We start from the raw sequence: 14,403 nt of genomic DNA on the forward strand, positions 1-14,403 counted from the left end.
TCCTGTCGATGTCGGGAATCAAACCGGCAACCTTCTGCTTACTGGTCAGCTGAGTGTGAACATCCCATATTCTCTTAATTTTTTGATTCAATGAGAACAAAATGATGAGCTCACTTCTTTCCCTTTCCCTCCTTTCTTCTCTTTGGGGGTTTGGCTGGGTTTGGCTTCTGGGACTTCTACAGAAGGCGCAGGCCATGACAAGACCTAAAATGTGATGCATTGATATTGTCAAATGGCAGCAACGTCTGTGCTGTGACCCTTGGCATCTAAATCATCCACCAGCTTTATTTTCTGTACCTTTTCCTCCTCGATCCCAAGACAAAGTCCTCGACTGAGGAACCTCTTGAAGGAACCCAGATCACCAACAACATGAGAACTTGTGTGGGTGAAGTCCATGCACTCGGCCCATGCCAGCTTTGATGTGCTGTGTCTCAACACTGCAGAAAAGGGAATTAGTAAAAGATCCAGATTAAAGATTGGGGGGTAAAGAATGTGCAGAAATAAACAACACAGAAACAGAAAAAGATATGGAAAGTCAGAGAAACATTGATTGAATATAAACAACTAATTGAGCAGTAAGTTTAAGTTAGAACAGATATCACTGCTGATAAATGGTCAGTCTAGTCATCCTGTTCCAGCGGGCGTTCTGCCTGTGCATTTCCCTGAAGGCAGCTGTGTAAATTCCACAGAGCCTGATAAGAAAAAGCCCCTCCCGGCATCAGAACCTGAACCTGAGGCATTACCAAGTTAGTTCAATTCATAACACAAAACTAGCAAAATTTCCTAACCCTGTCACAACTCTCTTGGTTGGCTTGTACGCTCCTCTCTCTCCCTCTCTCTCCCTCCCTCTCTCTCTCTGTCTCCCTCTGTCCATTCGAACAACCCTCAGTAAAGTTTTGCTTGTGCTGTATCAATGTTTCTGCTTGTTTTGTGTAATATATATATTTATATACAGTATACACTCTTATTGATCACAACAAGTAAGCTGCAGTGTCACACCAGGGGGCTTGAACCGTGTGCAGGTCAAATGAAGGAGCTGGGTAATTACCTTGTGTGATATCATGGGACTTTTCGTCCTTGTTCATCATCAAAGCTGTAGCGTCATCTTCCTTCGCATGCACTGTGGCTACTGCGTCAAATACAGATTCACTGTTGGCTCGCTGTGAGCACAACATCACACAAAAGGCATGTTAAAGGGATAGTTCAAAGAAAATAACATCTTTATTTCCATGCTATTTTTTACTGTGTCTGTTCTTTGTCTGTGCAATGTTTCTGGGGACATTTGTCCTCGATCTGAGCTCCTTATTTGACACGTTCCACATTTTGTTAAAGGTTTTTGACAAAAAAATCCACATGTGAAAACCCGCGTGTGAATTCAAACCACATGTGCTTTTTGGACGCATGTTGGTTTTCATATGTGAACATGTGAAATGTCCCTTGAATGACATTTTCACCTGTGAATTGTCTCTCTGCGTGTGAAATTCAGTTTTCACATTAAAACGTGAAAAAATGTTCATGTGAAAAAAAAAAAAAACTATTAATTTAAATTTTCACATCTGAAGTAAAAACTCGTTTTTACTTCAGACGTGTCCGACGTGTCCAAAAAGCCGACGTGTCCAAATAGCATTCACATCTAATCAATCTATTTTATGTAAAGCATTTTGAGTTGCGTTCTGTGTATGAATGGTGCTATAAATTAAACTTATCATTATTTTTTATTATTATCATGTGGGTTTTCACATGTGGCTTTTCTGTAAGGGTTCAAATAGGAGAGCTGTTACCTCACAACACAAGGGCACCGAAACAAAAAAAGTGGCAGAAAAGTCTGAAAAAGGATATGACACCTTGTTATCAGATGCTTGATGACTGAGAAACTCGTATGTGACAAAATAGTTGTAGGTGACAACAGGGAAGTCTGGAGTGCTGTTATCCACACTCATCTGGGGGTCTGGGATTCCCCTCATCCTGCGCACATCCACTGAGGCTGCTGCCCCGTCCGCTATCAGATCTGTCAGCAGAAAATGACCTTAACAGAGTCAACTCCACGCGTCAGGCCGTTCTTCAGTGGTGGAAGAAGTACTGAGATCTTTTATCTTACGTAAAAGTAGCAATGCAACAATGTAAAGATACTCCATTACAAGTAAAAGTCCTGCATTCAAAATCTTACTTAAGTAAAAGTACATAAGTATTGGCAGCAAAATGTACTTAGAGTATCAAAGTAAACGTACTCATTATGCAAACTGTCCCCATTTAGAGAGTTATATTTTTCATAAATTATTGGAATATTAATACTGATTTATTGACATACATGTACATGTAAGCAGCATTTTAAAGTTGTCAACGTAAAGCTAATCTTAACAATTTAGCTAAACTTTTGGGTAGTCTAATCTATAACAATGCTATTTTATATTATTTTATAAAGATGATCAAATGTAGTAAAGAGTGCAATATTTCCCTCTAAAATGTAGTGGAGTATAAGTACAAAGTAGCATAAAATGGAAATACTCAAGTAAAGTACAAGTACCTCAAAATTGTACTTAAGTGCAGTACTTGAGTAAATGTACTTAGTTACTTTCCACCACTGCCGTTCTTAACTCTGACAGGCAGACCCCATGAGGACGAGTTCAAAGGTCAAACATGAGACACGGAGTCACTTACAAATGCCAAATCCTGACTTGCTTTTAATGTGATGCTGTTTTTGATATACAGACTTTTACATTATTTGGTTATGAGATGATACTGAATTTGAACTGAACTGAACTGAAATAAACAAGTGGAGCGTGGAGACATTTGTGAGAGAGGAACAACGCAGCATTTTGTCATGTTACTCGGACATACACTCACTGGCCACTTTATTAAATACACCTGCTCGTTAAGGTAAATAGCCTGCTCCTCCAAACAGCGAATCGAACAGCTGCAATTCAATATATAAAGCATGTAGACACAAAGTGGTTCAGCTTGTTGTTCGACTAAACATTAGAATAGGCAAGATGCGCGATCTAAGCGATCTAAGCTGGTTCAGCATCTCAGAAACAGCTGCCCTCCTGGGATTTTCACGCACTACAGTCTGTAGAGTTTATAGAGAATGGTGCAATAAACAAAAAACATCCAGTGGGTGAAAACAGCTTGTTAATGAGAGAGGTCAGAGGTCAGACGAGAATGGGCAGACTTGTTCAGGCTAACAGAAAGGCCACAAATGCTCCAATAACAGTGTGGAGTGCAGAAGGGCATCTCACAACACACAAGCTGTTGGACCTTATGATAAATGGGTTACAGAAATAGATGACCAGCCGGTACTAGATAGGTGTACCTAATAAAGTGGCCGATGGCTGTATCTTTGTCCTTATATGTACACTGTGACAAAGCTGCATGCTGAGGAAATGATAGGAAGTGTTGGCAAATAAGAAAGAAACAGGATCAAACTCCAAAATATTCATTTTACAGGTCAAAGCTCCGCCTTTTAAATTCTGAATTTAACCAGCAAGACTGCACACAGCACATGCAGCTTGTACACAAAATTGTATAGACTACTACTGTATGTACAAAGCCACTGTCCAGCTACACCTCAGTATATTATGGGATGGGATAAGCATATCGTCCCATCCCTACTAGTGTTCCCTGCTTTCTATTCAATGGCACTCTTTTGCTTGAAATAGTATTATAAGTGACACTCGCTCGCTGCTGACAGTCTCACCGCTCATCTCGGCCAAGCCCCTGAAGCGATGCCGTTCCTCGGGAGTGACCCGCGAGGCGTCCAGGTAGAGCAGCCGGGGCAGAGCGTCCAGGGTGAAGCCCGGGTAGGAGGGCGCGAGGGTGAGGGGGTTTCCCTCCAGCAGCAGGGTCCTGAGGCAGGGCAGCGTGGCCAGGGCCTCCACCAGGACCCGCTGTGCCTCGAACTCACACCCGCTCAGGTCCAGAGACACCAGCTTCGGCCTGAGGTGAAACACAGAGTAGAAGAAGAGAGAAAATATCTATTGTTGATAGGCGGGTTGCCGTCTGGTGACAGGAAGAGCCGTATCTTGCACTGCAGTGGTGCTGAAGAGTTCAAGCTGGATTTACTTTTTATTCAAACATAAACCTAGTAACGTGCACGTAAAATATATGAAGCCGCTTTACAGTTCTGCACTATCGTTATGCACATTAAAGAAAGGAGCCATTTTGAAATAGTAAAAAGCTTTTATATGTTTCAAATTGTTGTCTTCAAAATGTCGGGTTAAATCAGGCTCAAAACGTTTGTGGTACATCATCTATTTCCTCTGTTTCCTGCCACTCTAAAAGATCTAATGAAGCAGATAACCATAAAATAAAGATAGAAAAAAAAAAAGAATGAAGCCTACACCCAACTTCAGAAACTGTGAAAGTGAACCACGGTTATCTTTAATGCCTTTGATGATGATGCTTTGACATTAGTCTGACACACCTTTACATAATCTGATTACTTGCAGTCATTTAAGGCGCCGTGCATCCTGTAGGCCACAAAACTAGAGCAAAGTGTCATCCACAGCAAAACTTTCTAAGTTTCATACTACAAATTCAGACTTTTGCTCCCCCTGAAACCAATTTCTAGTAGATGTGGTGCTTGTAGGTGGGATCAAAGGGTTTCTACATTTCAGTTTCCATGGAAATTGCCCACTACATACTTAATAGTATTCCGTTTCATCACTAACAAAATAAATAGTGTTGGTTCTACAGGTGTGATAGTAGATAGTAGTGAATGCATCACATAGGTGCAAAAACCCACAATGAAAACTCATGAATGTGAAATTATCTTATCTGACAAACAATAAAACCGTTTTCCCTCAAACAGTCAATATAATATGATTGAATTTTTTACACTTTTAGCAAGTAGACTGATATTAGGCTACTTAACTGGAAACAAGCAACTTACTCAGCCCTGATCAGTTAAAAATTAAGTTAAAATTAAGTTCTCATTGAGGGCGAATGACGGGAGGTTTTATGCAATATGGCAACATTTTCTAAATGCGATAAATCCATTTTTTTTTAATCTTATTTGTTTATTTATATATTTCTCAGCACTTGAAGATATCCAATATATTTATATATATTTATTTTTCAGATTGGAGGAAATGTATGGGGATGGTGTCTGTTTTGTACCAGAAACTCCAATAAAAAGAAAGTTGGGGGGGAGGGGGAGCAGTTTCCTTAATGTACGTAATGACTAACCAGTGTTTCCCTGCGAGGTGGTGGATGTCTTCAGGGGAACCCAGATTGTTTGAACCGAGACCGAGATACTGTAGGCATGGAAGTTGGTGGTTGCTCAGACTGTCAAAACCACACAGCCGATTGGCACGAAGCTCCAAAATCTGTGACAGGCACATAAGTGCTAATTATGACAAGGCTTTTGCAGTGGAAACAGGTGAATCTGATCATCTGATAAACTACTACTCTTCATAATTAACAAGAAACTGATTCACTATTTAATGGAAAATGCCAAAGACCCTGTGAACATCAGCACTGGTGGAACTTTGAATCATTACGGTGTCAGTGAACCTTATCTCTTTGACCGGGTGTACAGCTCATTCAAGGTAACCTTTATTTCCAGCTTGTGTAGGAATGTGACTCACTCTCAGAGAGCAGGGAAAATGCCCTGCAGGTAACTCAGAGATGCTGTTGGCACTCAGCACCAATTCCTCGAGGTTGGAGAACTTCAACAGGCCATCATCGATGACTGACACCTGATCCGCATGCACAGAGATCAAATAACTATAAAGTTTCACAATCGTACAAAAGTAGCAAAGTAGGTATTTATTGAGTGAGGAAAGTGGATAATATTTACATTTTTAAACGCCAGCTCAAAACCTTTTTGCTCTGGCTTTTAACTAAGTATGTCATGTTTGTAATGTTTTAGCTCATCTCAATTCAATTCAATTCAATTCAATTCAATTCAATTCAATTCAATTCAATTCAATTCAATTCAAAAAATCTTTACTGTCCCCGAAGGGCAATTCAGGTGCAGCATAAAAACACAGGAAACACATACTGTACACACAGTAGTAATAAAATAAAGTGCAAAGACTAAGAAAGTGCTAATAACATCTTATTTTTCTTATTTGTGTTATCTTATTCTTTTGTTTTACCTCTAACTGTTCTGTGTATTGGACCCTATTGCTGCAACCTCCATCCATTTCCTGTCTTATCTGCTTTGAATTGCATTAATTTGTAGGAAAAGTGCTCTATAAATAAAGTTTTGATTGATTGATTGTCTTGTTGTTGTTTATTTATATAGCCCTTTATCACAGTCAAGGGCTTCACATACCATACATGTCATATACCATACTACATCATACATATACACATCATATACATCCTATACTATGTCATACATATACGATTGATTGATTGATTGATTGATTGATTGTTTTTTTTTCTGTATTTGGGTGTAAAGAAAAGTGAAATCTGGACACTCACACCCTTGTCCACGATGCGCAGAGTGCTGAAGTATTTGAAGATGAAGTCCCCATCGAGGCGCTGAGGCGTCAGCACACACAGCTGTCTGAGGGCCGGGGCTTCGGGACTCCATGACGCCTCTTGGTGCCAGGGGGAGCGAGGGCAGGTCAGCAGGTCGACGAGGGCGTCCGGCTCCTCGCTGTCGGCTCCCGCTCTGCCCTCGTCCCGCTCCGCGTAGCCACAGCTCTCTTCTTTAGATCGACCGCCGTTGGTCTTCCTCTGACAACAAAACCCACTGTGTGTTGAGCTGTACCTACTTCATACATACATACATACATACATACATTCATACATACATACAATACATACATACAATACATACATACACTACCAGTCAAAGTTTGGACACACCACATTTTTCTGTATTTTTACTATTTTCCACATTTTAGAATAAAACAAATCGAATTGTGCAGTGACCAAAAAAGTGTTAAACAAATCAAAACTGTCTTATATTTTAGATCCTTTAAAGTAGCCGCTCTTTGCCTTGACGGAAAGGCAAAGGCTTTGGAAAGAAATTCATACAAAGGCATCAACTTCACTATTTATATTTGTCCAAATTTCAAGCATTTAAGCATAAGTCTTTAGATCAAAATGGCTTTAAGATAATGAAGAACATAGTACATTCAATCAGGTGTGTCCAAATTTTTGGCTGGTAGTGTACATGTCTATATAGTATATGCTACATACATTCATAAATTGGCATATGTGTGGGATTAGTTGTTGTTTAGAGCTTTGATGGACAGGGGGACAAAGGAGTGCTTATATGTACAGTATGTAATGTATATGTATGTAAAGGTATTAGTAACAAGGACAGTTTTAGATCTTGTGGACATTCTGTTGTGGCAGCTATAGACTCTGTTGACACGGCCTAATCTGACATGCATGGACAATTAACAGTCATCCATGTTATATACTTCATTTGTAATCTGGCATTTTGTTTGTTGGTGTGTTTGTGTTGGGTGGGCTGGGGAGGCGGGAGTGGGTAGGGGGTGTCTATGTGTTCTGTTTTTGGTACTTTTACATCTTTTTTTTGTTATTGCGTTTCTGTATGCTTATATATTGGACAAAGCAAAGTATCTAATCAAGAAAACATTGCAGCAAATTTTACAGTTGAAATGAACTCACCCAACTGCCGTGTCCACATGGAAAGTCGCTGAGACACAAGCTGCGAAGCTGCTGCTCCAACACAGAAGAAAGTGTCTGGGAGCCCATAACTTACTAACAGAGAAGTTCAGATGGATGTGTTCCCATGAAATGCAGAGAGAAACACACAGTATCTAGCCATATAATTAATATATATGCTCAAGTGCATTGTTCAGTCTTTGTCACTTAAAAGGTCTCTGCTGGCTGTTTACAAACGGTTGTTGCCTGGCAACAGCTGGGGCTCACACCAGGAACACTACACCATGTCAGGACTTCAGGCTCTGTGCAGGGCCGGGCTGCATCTGTGAGGCAGCAACCACTTTGATCTGTTTGTTTCCTGAGTACAGCACAGATTTGTATTCATACTGCTGACATGGCAGTCTGTTTTGACAGTGATGCATTTTCCTGATTTGATTCACTGCTCTTTATTTTGGATGCAAAATGAAACAGTGAGTCTGAGGTTGAAGCACAGACAGTTTCAATCTGAGGATACCGGCACGCTATCAGATGAACAGTTGCACATCACGGATCCCTAGCCCAGATCAGATGCACCCGTATGATCTGCGCTCACTGCCGCTCCCTGGCGGCCGGGACAGACGGGGCCCTCACCCAAGGATCTGTGTAAGACATTTTACCTGCCGCTGACTCAGCTCACTGTCGAGTGACTGAGTGGTGTTCACTGTTTTAGATCGATCAAAAACATATTTTTTACACATGGCCATTTCATTTCAGGGTGTAAAGAGCATCTGGACAGATTAAGATCACCTGACCGAGTCATTTTAGCAAATTCTGAGCGTCCCATAACTTGTATTAGTCACAAACTTAAACACATAATGCACATAATAAAATAAACATAATAATGTGACACTTTATTGATCCCTGTAGGTAAATCATTTGCTTTCTTCAAGCAAATGTTAAAATCTCTCTGGATCAGCAGGCTAAGCTGCACACCATGTATTCATGTTGGCGGCTTAAATAAGGCTCAAAACCGTTGTGGTACATCATCCGGTTCCTCTGTTTCCTGACACTCTAAAAGATCTAATAAAGCAGATAACCATAAAATAAATCTACAAAAAAATAATGACATTTTTGAAGTGCTTTAACCTCAGAAACTGTGAAAGTGGTTATCTTTAATGCCTTTGATGATGATGATGCTTTGGCTACCAAACTACAACGAACTGTCATCATGTATTGAAATGCAAAAAGATTGTAATAATTACTTTAAACTTGAGCTACCAAGAAATTAGATATCAAGTCATTACATAAAAGTCTCAACTCAAAATGAAACAATCTATGACATCATCTCAATACGATTTGACTTGACAGCCAAGATTTAGATGAAGATTCCTTGCAAGGCAAAAAAAAAAAAAAAGAAACAACATTTTTTTCATTTTTGTGCATGACCCAGGCTGTGGTTTGAGTGATTATGTATGTTTTTGTTATGCAGTAAAAGTATGCACAGAGTGATTTCATTTCTCTGTTACATTTCTATCACTTTGATGTGGGAGACCTGGAGAAACATTGTTGTTTGTGGGTCTGTCTGCACTCTCTAAACCTCAGTCCAACATTTACATTTACATTTTTTTTGCATTTATCTGACAGTCTTATCCAGAGCAACTTTCAATGAGTGCAACAGAAGAATAAACTTAAATTCCTGCAGCAGCAACTTTACAAACAACCAAGAGTAAGGTGCAAAGGTCAGAGCCAAAGCAATATTCCTGTGACCAGAGAATGATCAGAGAGAAAAGCTTGGCAAAGAAATAAAAAAGCAATATCTTAAATCCCAAATTAAGTCAAAGTGGCCTAACAATAATAATTTCCAGTTAACTGCCGCAGTCTTTTGATTTTCTGGGTTTAAGATCGTATGGTAAACGACAGTTAGACCTCTTCAAACAAAGGAGTTTGCTAGTTTTGTCATCCTACTGATAAACATCAAATTTGCCATGATAAGTTCTTGGCAGTTTGCATTGCTGCCCCACATAAAACCAATATTGTGGTAAGATGTACGATACAGAAACATTTACTACCAGATCATTTGGACGATAATGCCAATTGAGTCATCGGATAACTGATTCCATACGGCGAAAAGTCCCATCTTTGGAGATAAATATGGTCAAACGTATGAGCGTTAACACAACGGGTGACGAACACAAATCACACCATGCCTTTCACTCAAGGTAAGCCTTTTTCCAAACCAAAACAATACAATTTATTTCTATTTCTATTGCTTGAAAGTTACATTTGTAATTGTATTGTGTCTTTAGGAGTATTGTAAATGTGTTTGTCAGGAAAGTATGTGAATTAGTCGAGATGTGATCCTACTTGATCAACAATTTACTTCCTCATGGTGGCAGCCTGACAACTGAGGGACAGTGAAGTCTACAGGGAAAGTGCCATCTAAAATCGGCTTGATTCTATGTTACAAAAACCACCAAAGGCCTTATAGTCTAGTATATTCCAGTCTATTATTTCCTCTCAAAGTATAATCTCACTGATGTTGATTCCAGTTTAACCGGAGGCTGGATAACTTAATATTTTTTTGTTTTAACTTACAGAGCTCCTGCTTGCCTGTATAGTAATGATGCAGATGTGCGTCACAGTTTCGCTCCCAGTTCCCACTCAACAAGCAGAAGCGCTCAGCAGGACCATACAGATGCTCTCGATCAATATAAAAAATATGGAAAATAAATTTCTAGTAAGTAAACACAATGTATTTTATGTTTTGGATGTATGCATTTGAATGTGATGACAGTGAAGTCTGCATTAGCAATTAGCCAGTGATTTTGATTTTATATAAAGTTTTTATACAAAGTCAGCAACCTTTCCACTTCAGGTTGAGTAAACATTTCAGCCCACTGAGAACAGCTAACACCAGTGGTGGAAGAAGTACTCAAATCCTTTACTGAAGTAAAAGTAGCAATACCATAATGGAAAAATACTTGTCAAAAGTAAAAGCACTCATTCTGAAGAACACTCTTTTCAGAAAATACTTCTTACAGGTTAATGAATCAATAATTTTACACTCTGATTCATTAACCTGTAAGAAGTACTTTCATGTTGTAGGTCTAACTGCTCCGTATACTGTCGGGGAGTTTAAACTCTAACAATGCAGCATATTTGATGAGCTTATTGTATGTTTTGCATGTAAAACCTTATTCTGCAAAGTAACTAGAATCTCCAGTTGTCAGATAAATGTAGTGGAGTAAAAAGTCCAATATTTCCCTCTGAAATGTAGTGGGGTAAAAGTATAAAGTCTCACAAAGTGCCAGTACTTCAAAATTGTATTTAAGTATTCAGTACTTGAGTAAATGTACTAAGTTACTTTCCACCTCTGGTTAACACAATTAATAATAATAAGACTAATTTCCTCTCTAGGAGTCTTACGGAGCAACAGCAAACACAAACGAGTTCAAGCCCATGGCGGGGATAACTCTGCCTGTGAAAACGAACACCACCGAAGAAGTCTGTGCCTCTGCCTGTGCGATCAGCATCTACCTTGGCACTCATTTTCCAAAAATCATCGAGGAGTTCTTTCTATCGGACTCAAAAGAATTCATCAACACCACACAGTTTGTCACTCAGTTCAGAGAAGCAATTTCTGTGTTTGCTGAACAGCGAAACTCAAGTTTGTGCAGCGTCCCGTATGAGGAACCTACGAATGGGTTCGACAGGAAGAAAGTGGGCTACAGGATCTTACATTCAGTCAGGCAGTGGATGGAGGGCTTCCAGAAATCTCTGACAACCGCTTAAAACGTTTATGTCAACGATTTATTTATTTATCTATCTATTGACCCGTTCATTTCCTCATGTATCTATTGTTGTTTGTATTTATTTTATTTATCTTGAATGGTCTCTTTCACATTGATTGTCAGCCTTGCGCTGCTCAGCTCTGACTGGTGAACTTGATTTTTTGTAAAGTAAAGAAAGGTTTCAATTCAGCTTCAGTTGTTTCCTCCTTTATTTTACTGCAAGAATACGAAAGAAGTAATTCTTTTTATAGACAGGTAATTTGTGATGCTAAAGAAAGAAAGAAAGAAAGAAAGGAAGAAAGGAAGAAAAGTCTATGAGAAGATGTTTTTGGGAAACAGAGCCCAACTTTTAAAGCCTTACAGATGATAAAACAAGATGTTTCTAATTAGCATTTCTATTGATTTTTGTTGAATTATTTTGCTTGTGTCTTGGTTTGACATTCAATTATTTGATGTTTTATATTATTTGATGTACCCAGAACATTTAAGCACTTGATCTCTGATCTTTATTGGGCCTAAGTCTATTCTTTATTAAAAAAAAAAAGCCATACAAACAAATAAATTAACAAAATAAGTAAATAAATCTGAGTGCATGGTTTATAAACACACAAAACATACACACACACACACACACACACACACACACACACACACACCTAATTCAATAATTCATCTCATGACCACTAGAATGTGCCAAACTTGATTTTCTTGGGTGGCAACAGTTGGCTCATCTCAGTGTTGGCAGACGGCATTTCCAAAGAAACACCGAGTTAAATTTTTTGATATTAAGAAATAAGCATTAATACGTTTTTTGTTAAGGATGTACATATGTAAAGGGAGGGTAATGCAAAGGGACAGTAATCGATAATATCATTATAACAGCTGTGGTGAGAAATGTACTTTATCAGTCTAAAAGCAAACTAACTTTGTTCAGAGAATATAACAAGATCTCTAGGTTTGAAAAGTAATAAAGTAAAAGTAATGAAAACAAAGATTATTTTCTTATGTTGATGTAACATTTATGTTGAGCTAAGTAAAAAAGTAAGGCTGATTTTAATATAATCTAATGAAGTAGGGGGCATCTTCCCTTGACAACATTTATCATTTTGTCTCAGGCTATATCAACAAAGTTGTAGACTGTTATTCAATGATATTCTTTTTTTATCACTCTGTTTATTGTTTTAAATAGATGAAGAATAGGGAATGTCTTAGATTAACGTTATAAAAAACCCAGAAATCAACAGAAAAAAAATCAGCATGAGGAATTATTAGTGATGACAGCCTTGTTTCAGCCATTTTTCAGGTGCATGGGGAGATAGTCTGTGGTTCAGCTTTGATACAGGTATCCTTCCATTAGAATTTATATCTGAACCTCTCCATATAGTACATTACGAGGGCTTGGAGCCAAAGGGGCGTAAGTGTGATTTTGGGCGAATATGAGGATTATATATCAATTGAAAGGTCTCAGTGAGATCTTTTCAGTGCCAAAAGGACACAACTGAAATCATGACCCATACGTTTTAAACAAAAACTGAAAGCGGTAACAGTAAAAGTAGGGTTTTGTTTGCTGCCAAAAGGCTGTAACTGCACTTACGCCCTTTTGACACCAAGCAAAACCCCACTTTTGACACTAAACAAGCATTGTGGGTAGAGGATTCTAACAGCGCTTAGGTCAACTCAAAACGCATGCTGATGTGAGTAATGCTAGCATGGCAGCATGATCACATCATTTTTAGTATCCTATTCATATCCTAATTAATATTCTAGGTCAATATTAGATGAATGTAAATATGTTAATATTCCCATGAAATACTTAGGCCTATAGATTCAAAATGTTATTTCATAATGTTAGGAGTGTGAACTGGTCAAGATGAGCTCTGATAGTAAGACTGCTGGTAGCTGAAGTTCTGCCTCAGTGTTATGAGGAGTTTTACAGGTCTGTGAATGTGTCCCAGGACACTTCAAGTGATGTGTCCTGGGACACTTACAAAGATCTATTACACTAGCAAAAGAAAAGAAAGTAGTAGTTTAGACTCAAAAGTAGTTTCTTATGTCTATAGAGGTTTATTAAAAAGGTTTATTAAAAGTTTTTAACAGAAAAAATGTATCAATCAATTTGGTATGTTCCATGTAGCCTACAATTTTAAAGGCCTTGGTGAAAGTTGCTGAGCATTACTTCAAGATACAGATATTCATTCTGATCTTGTTTTATATTTCAGTGTTGATCGAAGTGTAATTGCTAGATTTGTATTAAAATTTATGTGTTTTACAATTGTTTACTTACATACGCCCATATTCTGCATGGCTGTATTGGGACAATGTTTGTGCCAAAAAGGCGTATTTCACTCTTTTGCCATTTTAAAAAAAGTTAACAAATATAATTCAACTTAAACTGTAGCAGTATTGTTTTTATGGTAATGCTCAATCTGATAACACAGAAAGTTAAAATATTGTGCTTAGTATGTGGTTACGGCAGCTGATCCAAGTTTAATCAAAATTTTACGCCCCTTTGGCTCCAAGCCCTCGATTAGATATCATATCGTACATTCCCGAGATCCGTAAGCCTGAATGGCATGAGGAGGAAGAGGAGTCTGACCAACAGAGAACAGAGAGAGATACAATAGCTTGCCCTTCATACTTGTTGATGAAGGGATTATCTATAACCGAACCAAAGATAACCTGTAATGGATCAAGCACTATAGTTTTGTTAAAGGCTTTAATCAAATAGAAGAGTCCAGAAGGGTTTTTAATTTTGGGCAGGTCCAAAACTGATGGGTAAGAGTACCATTAATTATATTCTCAGTGTTTACTGAAGCGAGCTTTCTTGAGTACAAATAATAATGATATTTAAAGTATACTCATTTTTTTTGTTTTAGGCATAGTTTAATTTTTGGCTGACTTTGTGTTATTACTGAAGGCACACTGTCGAATATCTAAGAAATCCTACAAATTACATCAACTGACAGTGACATCACATCTCCTTAAACGTTCCTCTTGGTTTTTTGTTTTTTTTTAGAAGGAAATCCCCAAAAAGTAAACTTGA

At 38.4% G+C, this 14,403-nt stretch overlaps 1 protein-coding gene across 1 annotated transcript; it reads right to left on the bottom strand.

Moving 5' to 3' along the window:
- Positions 1–114: 114 nt before the first annotated feature.
- Positions 115–7,680, bottom strand: LOC139638429 (leucine-rich repeat-containing protein 43-like; the record flags this gene model as incomplete). The annotated part of the gene is made up of 9 exons (XM_071512565.1): positions 7,594–7,680; positions 6,430–6,687; positions 5,586–5,696; positions 5,185–5,324; positions 3,695–3,933; positions 1,845–2,008; positions 1,049–1,160; positions 298–437; positions 115–204 (listed from the first exon to the last, which is right to left on the bottom strand). Coding segments are annotated over exons 1-9 (1,341 nt in total), but the record flags the coding sequence as incomplete, so codon positions are not given.
- Between the last annotated feature and the right edge of the window lie 6,723 nt (positions 7,681–14,403).

Source organism: Centroberyx affinis, unplaced genomic scaffold (genome assembly GCF_046629955.1).
Source record: "Centroberyx affinis isolate AG114_WGS23_722 - 3 ecotype Tasmania unplaced genomic scaffold, CSIRO-AGI_Caff_v1 ptg006352l_1, whole genome shotgun sequence".
NCBI classification, from domain to species: Eukaryota; Metazoa; Chordata; class Actinopteri; order Beryciformes; family Berycidae; genus Centroberyx; species Centroberyx affinis.